This window comes from Anthonomus grandis, chromosome 8 (assembly GCF_022605725.1).
Source record: "Anthonomus grandis grandis chromosome 8, icAntGran1.3, whole genome shotgun sequence".
NCBI classification, from domain to species: domain Eukaryota; kingdom Metazoa; phylum Arthropoda; class Insecta; order Coleoptera; family Curculionidae; genus Anthonomus; species Anthonomus grandis.
This window is the reverse complement of record NC_065553.1, coordinates 26,234,301-26,255,692: the sequence shown is the minus strand read 5'-3', so window position 1 is coordinate 26,255,692 and position 21,392 is coordinate 26,234,301. Positions and strand designations below refer to the sequence as shown.

Below are 21,392 nucleotides of genomic sequence, written 5' to 3'. Positions count from 1 at the left end.
ACCGGCTAGTACTGCTTCTCGACATTTAGAGGGCGCAAGATTCAATGGACGATTCGGTGTCCTATTGGCTCTTATGAGAGTTTCCTATCTAAGAAGTTGATCATGTTTCCTTGTTGCTTTTAAATATAAATATCAAATATAAAGTGTTTTTGTTGCCATCTGTCACAGTATTAACCAATAAATATAAAACAGATAAAATAGTTGTTTGCATTCATATTCATAGTTCTGATAAGACGTTTTTTGCCAATTGGCAAATTTTACTTAATGTGAACAAGGCAAGTTTTTGGAATAGAACCCCTCGCTTAAGAAACGTAGTAATAATTTTTAATTTTAGTTTTTTTTTAATATAAAAAAATAAACCTTAACTTCAATAAATATTTATAAGAATTTTATTTCTTCTTCTTCTTCTAATATACTTTGCCTTAACGTTTTTTTACTTACTTCGCCTCCTTCCAGCGGTACAATTTTCGAAAATTCGGTGGTACAAATGACGGAGTCGTCCCTAGTAATGGGTTGTAAGCTTTCCTTTCCGAAGTGTTTCTCACAATCTGCCGGCGAGTCGGAAAAATACCACCAGGGGGTGTAAGTTTTCCCGTAATCTGCGGACTTTTCCAGCACCCAGAGTCCCGGACGGGGCGAGTTCGCCATGTAGATGTAGACATAGGCCACATGGAATTCCTATAATAAAATAAAATTAACTATAAAAATGTTAATACGATTAAAATAAAATTAACCCCAAAATTAACAAAAATGAAAAAACTAAAGAAAAAATTGACCCTGAAAAACAAAAGATAATTTGGGGATCTTAATATCAAAAAGAACTGATTTAAGAGAACAAAACAATAGTAGGACAAACTCTTACAAAAGCACCAGGGAAGAACGCTCTTGCAGCAGAAGAAGAGCGTTCAAGAATCTGAGTGAGAATGCAATTGACAAGCTAATTCATTTCTGTAACGCGATTGCCAGATGAGTTGCTCAATTCTACATACATCTCGCTTCCTAAAAAAAACAGTGCAACGACCACAAAACCATCTGCCTTATGATCCATTACTTAAGCAGATCTCAATATGGGTTTAGAAGAGACACAGGCTCTAGAAAAGCCATTTTTTTATTTATCAAAAACAAATAGGATGTTAACAGGCCGAAACCCAAAGTAACATCCACAAATCACAAAGTGTTTCAGGTGTACTTAATTAATATAAAATTTAAAAATAATACAAGAAAATACAATAAAGTGCTAAGTTTCTAATTTTGTGTTCTTGTTAATTAGAACAAGGATCTCTGATTCTCTTCTTAAACATAGAAAGAGAGCGGCAAAATAAATCTACAGAAAAAAATTTGGAATTATATAAGGAAAGCATACGACGAATTCCTTGCTACATTGGGTCTATACAAACAGACTGGAAACAAATAAGAATTTCGAAAATTTCGCTGAGGTATATGAAAAGGTATTAGGGATATTAGATAACTCGAGTCAATCTAATAGTTAATTATTTTATAGAGAAAGAACATGTCTGTGTGAGAGCGCCGTGTTTCAGGAGAATATAATTAATATTTAATTCTAAGTTCTATTAAATTAGCATGTTGGTTAAATATACCAGTATTTTTATAGTCCAAAAATCTTAAAAATTTAATCTGTATTGTCTCCAATCTGTTAGCATGCCTCGCATATTGCGGAACCCAGACGGCGGAGGCAAAACCCAAACGACTATAAATATAGGCAAAATATAATGCTTTTAGAGAGCTTTTAGAGGTTAATGGTCTACTATTTCTTACAATTAATCCCAGCATTCGATTACACTTGATGCTTAAGTAATTAATATGTTCTGCAAAAGTTAGCTTTTGATCATATATGACACCCAGATCCCTCACTTTATCAGTCCTCTTAAGTAGAATTCCATTAAAATTATAGTCAAATTGAAATAAGTTAGTATTACGTGTGAAACTAATAAATTGCGCATTTATCATAATTAAGGTAAAGTGTATTTCTCTGATACTCATAAGATCTGTCCAAATCTTGTAAGAGAAATCTTTTGTAAGAGAAAGCAATCAAAAGTCTTAATATCATCTGCATAAAGTAATATTTTGGAGAAAGTAAAACATTTTATAACATAATTTAAATAGATTATACATAGTAAGGGCCCCAAGTGGGAACCTTGAGGTACGCCTGAGGTAACTGAATGCGTTGAGGACTGGTGGTCATGTACAGTGACATACTGGGATCGATTAAAAATGTACGACGCTAACCACCGCAGGAGATCTCCATGAACTCCCACTCCAGAAAATTTCTGTAATAAAGTGTTATGATCAATTTTTGTCAAATGCTTTGCTGAAGTCGGTGTACACAGACTCTACCTGCGTCTGACAATGGATTGACCAGAGTATATATTCCGAGTAAACAACTAAGTTGAAATCAATTGATCGTTTGGGAAAAAAACCGTGCTGCTCATCGATAATTATAGGTTTTATAAAATGAATCAATTTATTATTAATTAATGATTCAAAAATTTTACCGAAAATATCAAGTTTACTTATTGGTCTATAATTTTTCACATTAGATTTGTCACCACTTTTATAAATTGGCCATGTTGAGATTAACCCATATTTATGGACAGACAAACTGTCTCTGAAGCAATGATGTCATCTCTGAAGCAATGATGCTAAAGGCTTATGTAGAAATAGCAAAAAAACATACTTTATAATATCATAAAATATGTCAATTATTTTTTTATAAAATACGATAGGATACTCAGTCCTGGATTTACACTAGGGGCAGTCGGGGCAAGTGCCCAGAATTTTGAGAGGTGGCAAATATCAAGAAAGAAAACAAAATATTTTTGACGGTTATACTTATAAATTACTATGGGGAATATTTACATGTTAAATATTAAGAGTAAAACTTGCTTTAATGAAGTAAAAGGCCTGATAAATACTTTAAAACGTAAACTAACAACTGGCAACATCTTTTTGACGTTTTTTGACCCAACTATCAATTTTTGCTTCTGAATGAAAATCCATATTGATAGTAAATAATGAACTTTTTTGAATATAATGTAAATTACCTATTGAAAAGTTCATGCATACATAAAAAGCAGACGCGTCTTTCGATGATTAAAAATCCGTCTCCATTTTGCAATTGTATTAAATGACAGAACATTTTACATCTTTCAATTCTTAATAAAAAGTATTTTTCTTCTCTTATTTTATATATTTTTTTGTCTTAACCCTCCCTTCGTGATAAAAAAAAGACTAAAGCAAATTATATTAAATTGGATACAAATTAATTTTTAAAATAAGGATTTTACTAGTATTTCAATATGATAGTTTTAGGTAATATGCAATCTAATATTCAAACTGATCTAGCAACTGCACTCGTCAGGACAATAAAACATATATAAACACCTTAAAAAAAAATGATAAGCTAGGATGTTGTATTACCATAGATGTCAGTTACAGAGTTTTCCTTCAACTACAGTAGTACGTCACGTTATTATACAGGGTGTGCATTTGAAAACTTCTCACCAAGGATTTATCGAAAACGACTGTTTAAAAAAAACGCCGAAATACGTCAAAAGGTTTGTTAAGAGGGACAACTTTCTAACCTAAAATTACTTCACCCCCTTTCACCCTCTGCCCCCCAGGGTCATCCCCTTAAAAATTTTAAATGGCAAGGGGTATCGAGTAATAGGTTGTTTAAAAGGTCTTTCGAAGTCTTTTGTTTTGACGTTTTCTTAATTTGTTTAGATAGAAAACAAAAACATGAAAATATCAGTTTTTATTTCAATAAGTGTTCAAAATGTCCGTTTTTGGCCAAACAAAATAAAAAATAATATTAAGTAATATTATAAATATCAATTTTAAGAGGTTTGACGTAAACTGTCTTTTATCTTAAGACTATTTTAGCTTATTGGTATTTTACTATTTTCTAGTTAAATTTTCAAATGTACTTAAATTTGGATTGTTATATGAGTATAATATTGTTGGGGCGCCGAAAACCTAACTAAATTGCTTCAAAGCGGAGATGAAATGATGAGGGACAGACCCTCTGTGAATATATATATTTATTAAAATGTATACAGAACACTAATTTTTTTTCTTTCATGGTGCTATAAAAAATCTGTTGAATGGAAGGCTGGGCTGTACGTGACCAGCAGAGATGACAAAGCTAGCTAAAGAAGTGCTAGTCAACAGACCAAGCATGATGGATTTAACTAAAATAGACTGAAATGGACGGTTTTAAGAGATTAATGGGTATATCAAGAAGATATAAAATCCGAAATAGCGACGTACGATAACCAATGGGAATAGATGGTTCGATCATGATAGACATAGAGCAAAAACAGCTGATATGGTAAGGACCTGTCGAAAGGATGGATGAAATAAGACTGCCCAAAATCGACATAAAATGGGTACCACCAAATCGCAGAAAACGAGGAAGAAGGAAGAAAACTTGGACAGAAGGCATGAAGAAACCCATTAGTATTAGAGACCTGAGAGGGGAACAGTAAAACAACAGAAGGCAGTGGAAGTAGGCATCGGACAACGACGAAAGACGTTTTGAAACCGATATATATATTATTTTGAAATACATTTTCTTTGTATTCCACGCTTGAATTGACGAAACAGTGGGCTGCCAAGGCAGTTGTGCATATAGGTCTCCTGATGGACCCGTCATGCCCCACCGGGGGTTACCAGAGCCTAACGGCCTTAGAGAAACCGATAAGGCTCTCTGGTCTGAAGGACTTAAAGTCGCTCGGTACACTGAAAGTGTTACCCAAGTATTTAAACCTGGCGCGCGTGAGTGCTGGGCACTCCCCGACTACATGGTCAACGGTTTCATCCTCCTCACAGCACCATCGGCATTCCGGGTTGTCCGCAATACGATAGTATGGAGATGGCTTCTTAAGTGCCAGTGACCTGTTAAAAGACCTGTCACTAGCCGAATTTCGCGTCTTTTTAGGCGTAGTAGATTTTTGGTGAGACAGGCAGAGGGCCCACCTATGTGCGCTTTGGCCTGTCTCATACCAGGGGACTCAGTCCATCTTCGGTGGTTCCACTTGTCCAGCAGACCCTTCATTGACGCGACCGCAATGCATTTGGCGATACCAACTATGGGTTCCGGCCCCATCGGCACATTCGCGGATCCCAGTCTGGCAAGAGAGTCCGCTTCCTCATTACCTGCATGGCCTGCATGGCCAGGTAGCCAGACGAGCTGGACCCTGCATCCAACCTGTACCAGTGTTTTCAGGACTTTTATGCACTCTAGTACAAGCTTGGAGCTTACCTTTGCGGCCGTGATAGCCTTAATGGCAGCTTTGCTATCCAAGCATATTGATACGACTGTATTGCGGTGTCCGCAGCTTAGGATTTTCTGTCCGCATTTTAATACAGCGAATACTTCGGCCTGGAAGGCAGTAGCTTGCTCCCCCAGCGAGTATGCCTTACTGGTATGTCGGATCCCACCAATAAGCCCTGATCCAGCTCTGTTATTCATTCTGGAGCCGTCTGTGTACCAGATGGTCCCTCTATTTAGCAATGCAGGTCTGTTGGAATGCTGCCACTCCTCTCTGCCTGCAATGTGCGTCACGAATCACTCGCAGTCCACAGTTACTGGAGCCATGCAGTCACTGCCCATCAGGAGGAGAGGACATTCCTGTATGGCCCGTGACCGGTCTCGCCAGCACGTAGTTCGCCGAGGACGTATAGCCTGTACGCAGTCCTCATTGCCTCGAATTGCACAACGAGGTCCAGAGGCGGAAGGCTCAGCAGAGTCTCAAGCGCTCTAGTTGGCGCCGTCCGCATGGAACCCGTTATGCTGAGACATGCAAGACGTTGGACTCTGTCCAGTTGAGCACGAATTTTCGCTTTCTCCGTACATGGCCACCAAACGATAGCCTAGTATGTGAGAAGAGGTCTCACAATGCGCGAGTAGATCCAGTGGAGGATCTTAGGAGATAGACCCCAGGTATTGCCGAAAGCCCGCCTGCAGGCTTATAGCGCGCAGGTGCCCAGGTGGTCTTCTTCATTCTGGTGTCTGCATGATAGTGCCAGGAGAGTTTGGGATCCAACTTGATTCCCAGAAAGTTACGTCTCCTCGTGAATAGTAGGAGCTCTGCTTTTCTGGGGTTAATCCTGAGACCCCTCGAGAGGCACTATATGTCCACTATACGCAGAGCTCTCATCATAGGGCCCCGCATTGAGACGGCGTCTTTCCCTGGGCAAAGGATTCCCAGATCATCAGCGTAGGCCTGTGTGTATAGGCCAGCAGTGTTTAAAAGATTTATCAGGCTGTCCACCACAAGGCACCACAAGGTAGGGGACAATACTCCTCCCTGGGCAGCCCCTAGTCGCCAACGTTTCGACAATCTCGTTGTTGAGCTGGACAGATACATGACGTTTCGAGAGCATGGCCTCTATCCAGCTAACCAAACAGGGTTCTGAGCCGCGGCTCTCGAGTGCTTGGCAGATTAATGCGATATGGGATGTTGTCGAACGCCCCTTCAAAGTCTAGAAACGCACCCACGCAGGCCTTGCCACTACCCAGAGCACCCTCCACCTTCCTAACGAGGTGGTGTAGGGCCAGGTCCGTGGATTTGCCCGCCTGATAGGCGTATTGGTGCACATGCAGTGGTTTGTTGACCAGGATGCTTTCCTTAAGGTATCGATCAATCAGCCTCTCCATCGCCTTCGGCATAAAGCTGGTAAGGCTGATAGGTCGGTACGATTTGGGATCTGTAAAATCCCTTTTTCCGGGTTTCGGAATTAAGACGACTTTCACTTGACGCCATAACTTTGGGACGTAGCCCTGAGCAAGGGACGACCTGAATAGTCTGACTATGTGTGGGGTTAGTACTTCTAACTCGTTTTGCAAAAGGCATGGATATAATCCATCTATGCCCGGAGATTTGAAGGGGGGGAATGTCTTGATTGCCCATTTCACCCTCTCGTAGGTAATTATTCTTCTGGCAGTCTCGAACTCTAAGCGAATCGGAGCCGGAGAACAGCTAGGAGGATCGCGAGATGAGTTGGAGTCTGAGAAATGAGTGCGCAGCATGACCTCCAGTGACTCCCGCTCATTGGTAGTGAAGCCGCCATCTGGAAGTGACAGCGACCCCAATTTAATTCCAGGTTCCTTGGACAGTACTTTGCACAGTCGTGCTGCGGATGGTGTGTTTTCAACGTCATCGCAGAACCGCCTCCAGCACTGTCTTTTGGAGTCCCTGAGTGTCTTTTTGTATTGCCTTTGAGCTGCGTGGAACGCATCCCAGTCAGTGGCAAGCTTAGTGCGCTCAGCCCTGCGAAGGAGCCGACGCGTAGTGTCACGGTGCTTTTCCGTGTTCCTCTTCCACCAGGCATTCTTGGCATTGGCGGGTCTCCGTCTGAGGGGACAGCTGCCCTTGATTCAATTTCTATGGGAAAGTAGGCAGAGCAGACTACCAGATCCTTTCCCGTGTCCATTGATAGTTTGACGGCTACTAGGTCCCTTGTACAGAGACCTGAGAGGAGAAAGCACCGCACATTCCTAGTAAGGATGATTGCGCGGGGATTCTCACAAGGTACATGTTTATGTATTGTGCCGCCAGTTAAACCCAGGCGAGGAGGCAAGAAGGCGATAGAGGCCCTGGTGATGCTATAAAATAGCGAGCCCTGTCTCTCCCTTATCGTTTTGGCCGATCTCTTATCCACCCCCACCACCAGCCTGAGGTTCTTAGCCTCTTCCTTGCGCTCCCACACTCTCCACTGGGAGCACGGGAGGCCAGGATTTTGAAGCTCCAGAAGCCTCAGGGTGTCCTTGTCAGACTTATGTCTAATACCCGGGATCCTTAAGATGGCCCGGCGTAAGCGAAGCGTGGAGGGATCCCCTGTTGGCAGCGTGACCCCCTCCCAAGAGGAAAGACTTGGGAGTGCCCGACGGAACCACTCCAGACTTTCCTGGTTCGCGGCCGTTAACAGAATGGTATTCCAGGCTTTTAAAGTCCGTGTGTATTCATTTCGGGTACTGGAGCGCCATGTACAGTCTTTCAATCATTTGAAGTATTTTTTTTATTTTATTCCAAGCATTTGAAGCATCAAAACTCTTTTTCTCTATACTATACTATTTATAGGAATAGTATAGCATGTATAAGACTGAACGATCCAACGAAGGTTCAATGCTTCTTAATTTAAACCGTGGTTAATTCTTACAGAAAAATAAAAGTCAATTATTTCTAATTAACTTGTTCTGGACAGTTGAACTCTTTTCTTTAAGTAATTTTTGGGTCGAAAAAATATGACATTTTGTTGAAAAAGTATGTATGATTAAATTAACTAACAATATTACAATTAAGTGGAAGTTGGGACCTAAATTATACACTAAAAGAGAAACAAGCAGTCAATAACTTAACAATAGACCAAACAAAATTTTTACTTATTTTTCCAAGTTCTCATCACTGAAACTTAAATGATCAGACTTGGTAATTTTATCATGGATAACTAATCAATTATATTAAAGCAGGAATTTCTACTTAAGCAATAAACTATCCATAAAACTAATAAAAAACAGTAGGGCAAGCAATTATTATTTGTAACAGAAACTATTATTGGTTTTAAGTTTAAAAATTAAATAAAATAAGCACCACTTATCAGAAAACACAAAAAGATTAAATAGTCGACATACATAAAATATGCCATTAAAAATCTTATCTCAGTTTATCCCATTTTTATTTCTTCCAGACACTAGAAAGCCATTTGTCATTTATTCCAGGAAGTCGAAGTCAATTATGACTTCTTGCAGCCTGCTGTAACCATTTCTGGACTCTTTACTTCTTTTCATTCACCTCCTTAATCTTCATTTTTAATTTCTTCCAGGCAGTCGAAGCCTTTTCTTTGGTTTTCAAGGCACTTAAAGCTGTTTATATGCATTTATATCATTCTTAAATATAAATATGTCTATATAAGAGATGATCAAATTTCAGAAAAATTCAGGCGGTATGTTGTAAAGGAAATCCGTGAAAAATTTATATTTTACCCATTTTCCCCAAAACCAAAAAAAAAATGCCTGAAATAAACATAAACGCATCAGAAGAATACAGAGGGAACCCAAAAAATTAATGTTTAACTTTTGGCATGTACAAAGTCACCAAAAAGTCGTTTTTGATGGAGTCAATAAAAAACTACTTCTATAGAAAAGTGGTTACTACTGGTTAAATAATGGTTGTTGGAAACTCTACCGACAAAACGGTTTTTTAAAAGGGTAGTTTTCCCCTTAAAAAATTGAAACTGTTCTAATAATTTTGTAAAAAATTACTGCAACATACATGAAATTATAGATTTAAAAAACCTCAAATTTAAGCCTATAGCTACTTACAATTTCATAAAAAAATTATAAATCATAAAATGCCTATAGAAAAATAAAATCGCTGTATATATATGAAATTCAACTCCTTGTCTATTACATTATTATAGTCGAGAAAGAATTTATATTGGACCCAACACGTGTTGGCCAGAACACCAGATGTGTTTTATGTTCTGACTTTATTATTGTCTTTTTAACACCAGATGATCCACATGAGAAGTCACCAAACGTTAAATATACGCAAAAATCTGGGATTACATGACAAAAAAAATTCTTATATAAGTTGCTTATTTATTAAAATAAATGTAGGTATACCGTAAATTAATAAAAAATATATTATAGTATACTGGTTCTATAAATAACTGTTAATCTAAACATTTTAACGCGTATAGTATAAATATTGGATCATCAGTATTTGACCCCATGCGAAATTGTTTATTTAATATGGCGGGTTGAATTGCCCTGAAATGTAATCGTTGCAAAACGCTGTTGGAGTGACAAAAAAAATGCACATAACATCAGTTTTATTTCCTGGAAATGTAGCAGAATTTGTTTTTTTGGCAACTAATATTAAATGATATTCTATTAGGATCAAGTGCTTCAAATTTAAAATCCGACGTTTCTTCTTAAATATAAATATACAAAAAAAATTCTGGACCATATTTAAAAATAAAGAGAATCCAAAGGATAATTATTGATAGTTTTATGATATAAATAAAATAAATTTTAAAATATGACTTGGTTTCCTATTATATCTAATCTTGCAAAACGCAGGCGGGTTTTACATCCTCTAGTTATCAATATGGTTCGGAAATAAATATTTATCTTTTTAAGATAAATAGAAAGTCTATAAAAAAGAACTATATACTACGAATTTTACATATAAATATATACAGGATGTCTTAGAAAAGTTGAATTTTCACTCCTATATCCTCATCTCAATCAAGAGTAATAATAATATTATGTTTTGTCATTGCAGCTGAATAAACTATATAAGAAAAAACCATTTCCGATAAGTAACGATTTAGATATTAACAGAAATTAAAATATTAAGTATAAAAATTCAATTGTTAGATTTTATATACTCTAATGTAATTTATGATTTTCAAGAAAATAAAAGAAAAAGAGTTACTTTTAGTCTCTCTTTATTCGATAAACCTACAACCTACAAGTTAAAAGGACAAAAATTCTGCATGTATATAGAGAAACCATGACAATGCAAACAATAAGACACACTGTACATTAGCTAATCCAAGTGTGTCATACCCACAATAAATTCTTTAACGTACCTGTCCTAAATCGATGGTCAAGTTCACTTCCTGGTATTTCATGCCTCTCGATAGGGGCGGGCTTTGCCACCACGTTTCTTTGCCATCGACGGCGTATTCTGGGGGATGGTTCTTGCCAGGTGTGTTCGGGTCACAAACGTCACAATACTGTGAAAAGACATCATTATTAGTAGATTATACTGCCATATATACCTGTTGTAATGGATATTATAACAGGTGTTATAATGGTGTCTATAACAGGTTGAAAATTCAATAGGTAGTAAAGATAATGTATTTCCTGGTTATTAATATAGAGTTTTGTTTTTGTATTCCAAAATACAAGACAGAGGATGTTAAATTTATTGATCCCAATGGTAGTGCTTATATAATTAACCTCTACCACATTTCAAAAGATGAAAATAAGCAAACTTTTGTTGCAATATCATATGAACCTATTTTGACAAAATGCTCTGATGGAGTTTTCAAAGATTAAGTTTAGGAATGGTCTATCAAAGTTCGGCGAGGTAAGAAATAATTTAGGAAACCTAAAGGTTAAAATTAAGACCAAATAAAAGTCTGGGTCCTATGAAGTTGGGGACCTAATGAACTAACGATTCTGATAAGAAGTACATAGGGCAAACAAGAAGATCAATTAATGACAGATTTTAAAGAACATGCAGCTTATGTGAAATATGGAAGAGTTGAAAAGTCAAGTTTGGGTGATCATGCTTTAAATACTGGCCACTTTGTAAGACTAGACAACTTAAACAAGTTAATAAGAATCGAAAATTAGATCAATATGAAAGTTTAGCAATATTCAAAAAACCATTCTCAATAAGAAAAAACGTTCCCTTACAGTCAACTATATAGTTAAGTTAGATTTTTCGCTCTATTAGTAACATCTTTAATACCTATATAAGGCCGCCCTTAAATAGTTTTAGTTCATTTCTAATTTTCTTCCGAAGATGCTAACTACTTTTACATCACAGTGGTTAAGCAGTTTGCACCGATGAAACTAGTGTTTGTATACGTAAGATATAGAGAACTCCATGCATTAACAATTCTAAATAGTAATGAAATAAATTTTAAGTCACAGGTCTCAAAATGTATTAAATTAAAGTCGGAGGATTACACGTGTTTCGCCCATACTAGGCATCATCAGATCCACTTGTGTATTCACTAATAAAAAGAACGATAAAAGAAGCAGAGAACACCACATGATACAAGTGAAGGGTAGAAATTCAAAGTTCAAATTGGAAAAATCGGACGGAGACTAGTTACTTCATATTAAAATTATATAAACAAGAAAATAACTAGTTTAATGAAGTTTGAGTGACTTAGAGTTTATTTCATTACTATTTAATGTAAGCCGGTCTCTTTTAGAAAAGATGGACTATTTCTTGGAATTAACAATTCTGCTGGTGAGGAACTGCTTTCTTTGCACGATTGCAAATTTTTCTGTTTGGAGTTTTTTGGACTGCTCTCTAGTCCTGTCTGTGCTTGCTAAGTTAAATGTCACTTTTAGAGCTTTATCATAGTCTCACTTTTGTCTTCTTTCCTTCTAAATTTGTTAAATTGAATAGCTTTAATTTATCTTCGTATGGCATGTCCCTAATCTCAATAGGAATTCTGGTCGCTCTTCTTTGGACTCTTTTCAAGAGCTTTATGTCTTTGACAAAATAAGGATTCCAGATCGTATGGTAGTACTTGAGTTTTGTTCTGATAAATGTTACATACATTTTTCTTATTAAAGATTATGAGACTTATTGCAAAATGCTTTCCCTGTAAGGTAGAGCTATATGTTTTTCCCATTTTAGGTTTTCTGTTATTACAACCCCCAAGTCTCTTTGCTCATTTACAGCTGATATGTCTGCTTTGTTGATGTTATAAATAATTTGTGGGTTGCCTTTTCCTGTTGCAGAATAGTGCCCTTGTCGGTATTGAATTTCATAAGTTAGTCTTGCGTCCAGGATTCTACGATTGTAGTAAACCTTCCTGTCATCTGCAAAGGCGTGGCTGTTACTTTGCAATATCTAGATCTGCAATATAGTATGTCAATAGCACAAACAACTCTACTGAGTACTGCTTTTGATTCTGGAAGCTATCCGTTGACCCTCACTCTAAAGATTCTAGATGTATGTGTGTTCCGTATGTTGATATAAACAAAATTGCCAGCATCAGGTGTCCTCATCTTTTATCAAAAAAAAGTCACCATAGAACCAAAGTTACGAGGCACGTGTCAAAACGGGGTTTGTTTTTCTGCATCTATCCTTGTTTGCCTCTCTTGTAACATAATACTAATTAAAATGATTGCTTCTGCCTCGAAACGTGAATGAAACGAAGATTAATTTACGAGACAAACGTAAAATAGTGTGCGTGCGAGAGAGATAAAGAATACAAAATGATTGGGCGAAATGTCAAGTCACGTCTTATAAATTCGCTAAAAAGAGGTGCAAAACGATTGTCACGATTTGGTTATTATTTAGATTATAATTTCGTAAAATGTCGTGTTAAAAAGAAGAACGATATTTCTTTTTCAAACTTGGTCTTATATTACATTCAACCGTGGTTAATAGAAACTGTTGATATTTAAATTTTCGTAACATATTACATTAAAAGACAATATGCCCCCGGATTAGTGCGGCTTGAGATGAAAGAAAATAGATTATCGTTGATGGTTTTTTTAATAAAAAACTGTTAAAATATTAAAATAGTAGGGGAAACTGGGTAACAGTGAGACACGGGGAACAGTAAGACATTCGAAATTGCTCCGGTTCTTTGTCCAGTTAAAAGATGTCACTACTTGTGTATCTTAGCTACATTGACAGTTACCGATTTCTATCCGTTTGATTTTCAACTGTGTTTGAATTAAATTCTGTCGCTTTTACGTGCCTTCCGTGTGCTAAAAGTAAATATCAACAGGTAAGTTGAGACTTTTTTGTAAAATTAAGTTGAATATTTAGCAGTTTGTTAGTATTACCATAAAGTTAAGTATAGATTAGCTAACAGAATAAGGCAGTTTAATAGAGCAAAAGAAATTTGAGATTAGGTTTATGATGTTTTTTTTAGCTTTAGCGACAATGGGAAACAGTGAGACGGGGTACATTGAGATGTGTCTCATTGTTACCCAGATATTATTAAAAAATATAGAACTCGCTTCTTTTTTTTTAGAATTTTATAAAAAAAGTGTTCAGAATACCGACCACCAAGGAAAACAAGCTATGTAACATTTTCCGAGGAAAATGTTACATCTGTTGCAAAACAAGAAAATGTAAGTTTCCAGACCTTATCTAGGTAAAAAAACTTAGTTTAATCGTACTTACCAAATACGTACAATATCTATTTTTAGATATGTGCGAAAGAAAAAATCCAGCCAGAATGAATTGATTCAGTATACACCTAATTATGCAGTAAATAAAGTATTTAATACCGAGCAAGGAAAAATGCTGGCTGATTATATTATTAAATACTCTCAAATGTTTTATGGGCTCCCTCTTCGTGATTGCCGTAAATTGGCTTATGAGCTAGCATTCATAAACCATTTTAAGATGCCTCCGAAATGGTCCGTTAATAAAATGGCAGGAGAGAAGTGGATGAGAAATTTCATAAGAAGAAATCCAAATGTTTCTTTAAAAACTTCAGAAGGATGTAGTCTGTCACGGGCCGCATCCTTTAATAGGCATAACGTTAATATGTTTTTTAATAACTTATGCAAAGCAATGAAACGCAATGAAAGATTTAGCGATGGGACGCGTATTTTTAATCTTGATGAAACGGCTACAGTAAATGTTCAAAAATCGGCTAAAGTTTTAGCCGAAAAAGGAGCAAAACAAGTCAATAAAATTACATGTGGAGAAAAGGGCGTCTTGTAACAACATGTGCAATAGTACGTGCTGCAGGAAATAATCTCCCTCCTGCTATGGTTTTTCCACGGGTTTAATTCAAAGAACACATGATTGTTGGTGCTCCGCCTGGTACTTTAGGTCTGGCGTCTCCGTCTGGTTGGATGAATGCCGACTTGTTTTTAAAAGTAATGGAGCACTTTATTAAGCACACGTCTAGTTTAAAAGAAAATCTAAATCTTTTACTTTATGACAATCATGAAAGTCATCTATCCATCCACGTTATCAATCTTGCTAAGGAAAATTGCGTCAGTATTGTGACCTTTCCAACACACTCGACCAATAAAATGCAACGTTTAAACGTTGGCATTTTTAAGCCTTTCAGTATTGCTTATAATGCTGCTATAGATAGCTGGCTGATGCATCATCCTGGAAAGCCAGTTACCATTTATCCGGTTGCAGGTTGTGTGGGGGAAGCATATCAAAAAGCAATGACTTCAGCAAATATTACCTCCGCTTTTAAAAAATGCGGAATATTTCCCTTTGACAGAGAAATATTTACAGATATTGACTTTTTGCCATGCTCAGTCACTGATAGACCTCAACTAGAACTAGATAATCAAACTCCTTCTCGGGAACCAATTTATGATCAAACTAAACTAAACGCAAATAGATTTATAACCCCGGAAGAAATTCGCCAGTTTCCTAAAGCTGAGCTGAGAAAAGAAACATCCAAAGGTAGACGAAATTGAAAAAACATGATACCTACCGATACTCCCGAAAAACTTGAGCTGGAAGAAAGACAGGCTAAAAAAACAATACCTTCAAGCTTAATAGATGTACAGAAAAAGGAAAGTGTAAAGCGAAAGATTCAGGACAGTGATGAAGATGATGAAGAATGGCATTCTAACGCATCATCTGAACATCTTGAACCTAAAGTGGATCTGAGAGTGGATCCCACAGCATTTAAAGATCTGTCAGAAGCCAAAAGACTGATTCAAAATTTTACTTTCCCCGTTATCCCAGACATTGCCACAATACCAGTTAAGGAAGTTAAAATGATTTTACCAAGACTCTTAATTACGGTCCTGCTAAGCGACAAAATTAATTTTTTTCGTTTGAATTAAACTTTAACTTAATGAATATGCGTTAATCTTCTTTTAAAACATGTTTTCTTACTTTAAAAATTAAAGTAAGCTTAAAGCCACAATTTCCTTTAATGTTCTGTTTAAAATCAAAATTGAAATAAACTAAGTTGGAGTTTTTATTTTGCCTTAATCACTAATATTAGGGCAATTACATATAGTGCCTTACTGTTACCCATGTATGGGTAACACTGAAGCAAATGACAACTGAATTTTATGTGTCAAATTCAGAGATCTTAAAACAGGTACTGCTATAAATACTTATAAATTCTATACATATTGTGTTAATAAAAGGATCTATAATAATGTCATTAAAAAATTTTGTTTATACATTTAATAGTAATGATCTTATAGTAAAAGGAAAAAAAAGTGTCTCACTGTTACCCAGTTTCCCCTACTAATTATTGAAGATTAAATCTAGTGATAATTTTTAAATAACCCATTTATAGCAACAATCATTAATGCAATTTATGGGAAAAAAGTAGCACAAATACATACCTATAATAATAATTTTAAGTTTTAAAAGCAATTTCGCCGTTTTTAGACCCTTTTTATGTCTGGAATGTCCAAAAAAGAACCATATACGTGATCCGCAAAGTTAAAAAATGACTAATCGAGTGTATCACAGAGTACAGCCTTAGTTTTTTGCGATAGATTATATCTATGCGCATGAATTAATTTTAACTTCGAATATGCCTTTTTCAAAGAAAGAGTAATATGTTCTGTAAATTCAATGTCAGTATTTGCGCTCTTATTCCAGCAAAATGGTTCAACTGGTAAAAGAGACTATCATGAGGTACCTCATCAAAAGCTTTTTCGTAGTCTAGATAAAGCACATCTATTGGTTGTTCATTGTCTATTGCTTGTGCCCAGTCATTTAGGCAGGTAAGTAAGTTTATAGTTGTTGGTTCTCAGTGATGATTTTTTCTAGGATTTTGCTGTTCGAGCATATTAGGCTGATAAGCCTGCAATTTAGTGGTTCAAATTTGTTTCCTTTCTTGTATATCGGTATTACACGTGCTATCAGCCAACTTGAAGGTATATTTCCATTTGTTAAGATGTTTTTAGATGCAGATGTTAGGAATTCTTTTTATCAAGAGAGTTTTTGATGAATATAATAGGGATGCCTTACGGCTTTGTGCTAGCATCAATTTTCTATACTAATTCTTCACTAATATGCCTAGAGTTTAACTCTTGAATGCTTTGAATTTTATTACGAAAAATGGGAAAGTTTTAGCTGTGTATACTATTTGAAATTGGTTTGCCAGTTCAGCTACCATACTTGGATCTGTGATTCCCAATGTCTGGGTCTTTTAGATGAATATAAGACAAGTGACTTAATAGAGATCTGTTAATGTATTTATAGAAGTTTTTCTCCTTTCTTTCTAGCAAGCCTTTTTCATACCGACTGCGTGCTTTACTTATTTGTGCTTCTAGTTTATTGTTTTGTTGTTATGTACATTTGATAATCTTCCTCTGATTTAGTTGCTTTGTATTTTTCCCAAATATGTAAGTCCTATCAATCTCTTTAAAAATATGATGTTTTAGCCAGGATTTTTCATAGTTTTTATGAGTGGTCCCTAAATGTCTCTAATTTTCTCTGACTTCTTTTAAGTGCCTCTTCTAAATTTTCCACTGTTATTAGTTTTGTGTCTATCCCTGAGAAGTGTGATGTAATATGGCGGTTAATGGTCTCATAGTTTTCTTTAAAGAAGTTTCTCCTTTTTCCTAGTTTTGCAGTCTTAAGTGCATCTGTATCGTTGCCTTAATAACTGCATGTTCACTTTTTCCAATACGGAGTTCAAACATGATTTCGCTGATAACATCGTTAGCGAAACACGTGGAGAGAATGAAATAAAGAGTTTTGGTTAGTGGTAAAACTGTTTTGTAATTTCATTTGCAATTGAATTAGATACACAAAGATTATTTAAATTTACTTATTATTTACGGAAAATGTGATAAAATTATTTCATGGATATGTGATTTGCGACCAAATTTCCGGAAAAAACCGAAACTAGTACTGTCAAGAAAATTTTACATAAGGTCAAGAACTTTAGATTGGTACGAGCAAGAGTGCTACCAGACAATGACTATTAGAGTTGGGACTATGTAACATTTTTAGCCTTTCTAACACCATATGTACCTAAATCTAGTTTTTGAGGCACAACTTCTTCTGACAATGGTATCAAGTAATTTTTTGTTTTACTCAAGACGTTTGAATCTTCTTTCTAATATTTTAAGCCATTTATTTCAAAGAGTTTAAATTACAAATAAACCATTTCAATAAATTACAAATAAACCGTTTCAAGTATTTCATTCATGTCATTTAATGTATAATTCAATTATTTCGAATTCATGGTTAAGTAGAGTAGCTATGTAAAGCTAAACTTCGCCTTTTTTTGACATTCAGTATTTTAGGCAGTTGACATCATTTAATTCTTCTAGCTATTAGAAACAACAAGCAATGGTTCAACCTGAATTGCAAAAAGCCAGTAAAGACTAAAAACGCAGCATATCGCAAATGGCGTCAACATCCTTGCACCGAAAATTGGAGGAACTTTTTAACCTCCAAAAATAACTGCAAGCGAATTATTGATGAATGCAAAGAGAGTCACAACAACAGGATCAAAAACAAACTGCTAAACTGCCCAAATGGAACAAGATCTTTCTGGTCGGTATCGAAAGCCGTTAGTCAAGGATTTGCTAAGTCGGCCTTGCCACCCCTAACAGCAGATGATGGTTCTATCGCGGTAACAGCAAGGGAAAAAGCCAACTTACTGGGTAAACTCTTCGCGTGCAATTCTACTCTGCACTCGCAAGGCAAAACACCGCCATATTTGCCAAGAGTGAATTCATCGATGGGAGAAATTTCGTTTCCCCAACGAATTATAAATAAAATTCTTAAAAGCGTAGACACCAACAAAGCTTCTAGACCCGATGGAATTCCAGCCCTTATGTAGACTGTTCACGGCATCGTATAAGCAGAGCTCATTTCCAACAAGCTGGAAAACTGCTCAAGTGCAAGCTGTACCCAAAAAGGGTAAGAAGACGATGCCGTCCAATTACCGCCCGATTGCACTAGTTATGGAGAAAGCAGTCAACCAACAACTGTTAAGATATCTGGAATCATGTGGACTAATCAGCGATTATCAATATGGCTTCCGAAAACTTAGATCCACCGGCGATCTTCTGGCTTACGTCACACACTTGTGGACGGAGGCCATGGAGAAGCACGGCGAGTCCCGCTCAGTCGCTCTTGACATTTCCAAGGCATTTAACAAAGTGTGGCATGAGGGTCTACTAACCAAGCTCTCCTCAATCGGCATACAAAACTCATTATTGAATTGAATCAAAAGTTTTCTTGAACAACGAACAATCCAAGTAGCCTCTCCGACAAATTTAACATTAACGCTGGAGTCCCTCAAGGATGCATTCTATCCCCCACCCTTTTCTTGATATATATCAACGATATCGTCCGCGAATCTACAGCTTTGCGGACGATAGCACACTTATTTCCACATTTAAGTCCGCCAAACCAACGACAGCCGCAACTTCTCAGAATCTTAGGCAGCAACAAGTAGCTTCAACCAACAATGATATTAGAGCAATCTTGGAGTGGGGCGATAACAATCTGGTCAATTTTAACGCTAAAAAAACGCCGGCTGCAGTATTTACGATGAAGACTAACCTTGGTGGCCCGGAGCTGGTAATGGCAGGGAAAACATTGCCAATGAAATCATCTTTACATCTTCTAGGAGTCGAAGTCACCAACAGTGTGTCCTGGCAAGACCACGTTGCTGAGATCGCCAGGGCTGCTTCCAAAAAACTCGACGTGCTTTTCAAAACGAAAAAACTGTATACACCAGACAGCTGCTGACTCTTTATAAGACTCAAATACGCCCTTCCCTCAAGTATTGCTCGCATGTCTGGAGCTCTGCACCCAAGCAGAGTTTAAAGCTGCTAGATTCTATACAGAAGAGAGCTATTCGTCTTATCGACAAACCAGAACTGACAAATAGTCTGGATAGTCTGGAGCACAGGAGAAAGGTGGCTGAAAGGTGACTGTTTATTCTACCGTTATTATCACGGTAAGTGCTCCTCTGAGCTGGCAGGCCTGATCCCACCGAGGGCTGTTCCGGCAAGAACGACGCGTCTAGCAGTTGCGGCTCATCAACATCGAGTCCACCTGCCTACCCCAAGGACGTCGCTGTATCGGGACTCATTCATCTGGAGAACATTTTCCTTGTGGAACGGGCTTCCACCTCACATATTTCCCGACGCATACAACCTGCAGGGATTGAAGATAAATGCCCACAAATATCTTCGCGCAAGCACCACTCCAAGAGTGACATAGGACTTTCCTCTTGTGCTTGTGTTTACCATAAAAAAAAAAAAAAAGTCAATAAGATCTCGTATATTCCAGACTTTTGAAATATTGTTTTAACCTTATTCCATGCATTTGAAATCATTTTAAATTCTTATCTGGTACTTACAGCTCTTTGTCAAGAGACAGTTTTTTAGGTACTTCTCTAAATATGTACTTAAAGTCAATTTTTGAGTCACATCATCTTCCCACACTTACATAAACTAATTTTTAGTTTATTCCAGACATTTGAAGCCATACAAAGTCGTTTTATTTAAACGGATATATTTTTTTACAAATTCTAAGTTTTTAAGTTAATTTTTCATTTTATTTAAGGCAGTGGAAGCCATTTTCTTTGAAATTTGACTTTTGAAATAATGTTTTAATTTTATTCCATGCATTTCAAGTCGTTTTAAATTCTTGCCTGATACTTTTTGCAGCTATTTGTTTATAAAGTTAAAATGATACCTAATTATTCTCTTAGGGCTCAAAGTTGGTTTTAACTTTTTCTATACGTACTTAAAGCCAGTATTCGAGGCACATTAACTTATTTCACATTATTTTTTTAACCTTTTTTTATACGTACTATATAAGTCAGTTTTCGAGGGACATAAATTTATTTTAGTCATATAAAATAGTTTTGTAAATCGAAAGAAGTCGTCCATATTCTCAAAAGCGCATAACTTTAACAAAAGACATTTAAATTCCCTTAAGAATAAAATTCAAACACACAATCTCTTAATAACTAAGACAGGCAAAGGCGCTTGTCTGGTAGTCATGAATAAGGATATGTGGAAAAAGTTTCGGAATTTCTTCTTCCATTTCCATCACCAATTTCCATTCCTAGATTTTTTAACAAAGTTAAGAGCTGTCTGGACCGTTGCCTCATAACTTTAGAGTATTTCGAGTCCAATAAAGCCAGCCTATACCCTATGAACCCTAGAACTCCCTCACTGTACGGCTTACCAAAAATACATAAAGAAGGTATTTCTATGAGACCAGTGGTTTCTTTCGTCAGTTCGCCCTGCTATAGACTGTCCTCTTGGCTTAACACTACTCTCAGGACAATAACAGGATTTCAAAATGAATTTTCGATCAAAAATTCAATAGAATTTGCAAATTTTGTGAATAATATTAACATACCCGATAATGCTATTTTGATTTCCCTGGACGTAAAAAATCGCTTTCCCAGCATACCCGCCTCAGAATGTGTAACGTTAGGTGAAGAATTGCTTAACTCCACCAACCTCCCTAAGTTAGTTATAGACAACCTCGTATGTCTTCTTATTGCTGGTTTTGGAACAAAACTTTTTTAAATTTAATGGAAAATTTTTTAAGCAATCAGCAGGACTCGCTACGGGCTCATGCCTTTCACCTTTCCTAAGCGAAGTATTTATGAGCCATTTAGAAAATCAAATTATGGTTAGTAAGTTTTTTTTA

General features: G+C 36.5%; 1 protein-coding gene across 1 annotated transcript in view; it reads right to left on the bottom strand.

The window, feature by feature from the left end:
* The window catches only part of LOC126739393 (laminin subunit alpha), a 328,515-nt gene that overhangs the window by 290,918 nt on the left and 16,205 nt on the right, over positions 1–21,392 (bottom strand). Inside the window, exons 2-3 of the mRNA XM_050445058.1 lie at positions 10,624–10,770; positions 442–678 (exon numbers count right to left, since the gene is read on the bottom strand). Of these exons, the coding sequence (XP_050301015.1) occupies positions 442–678; positions 10,624–10,770 (384 nt within the window). The remainder of the gene's footprint in view (positions 1–441; positions 679–10,623; positions 10,771–21,392) is intronic.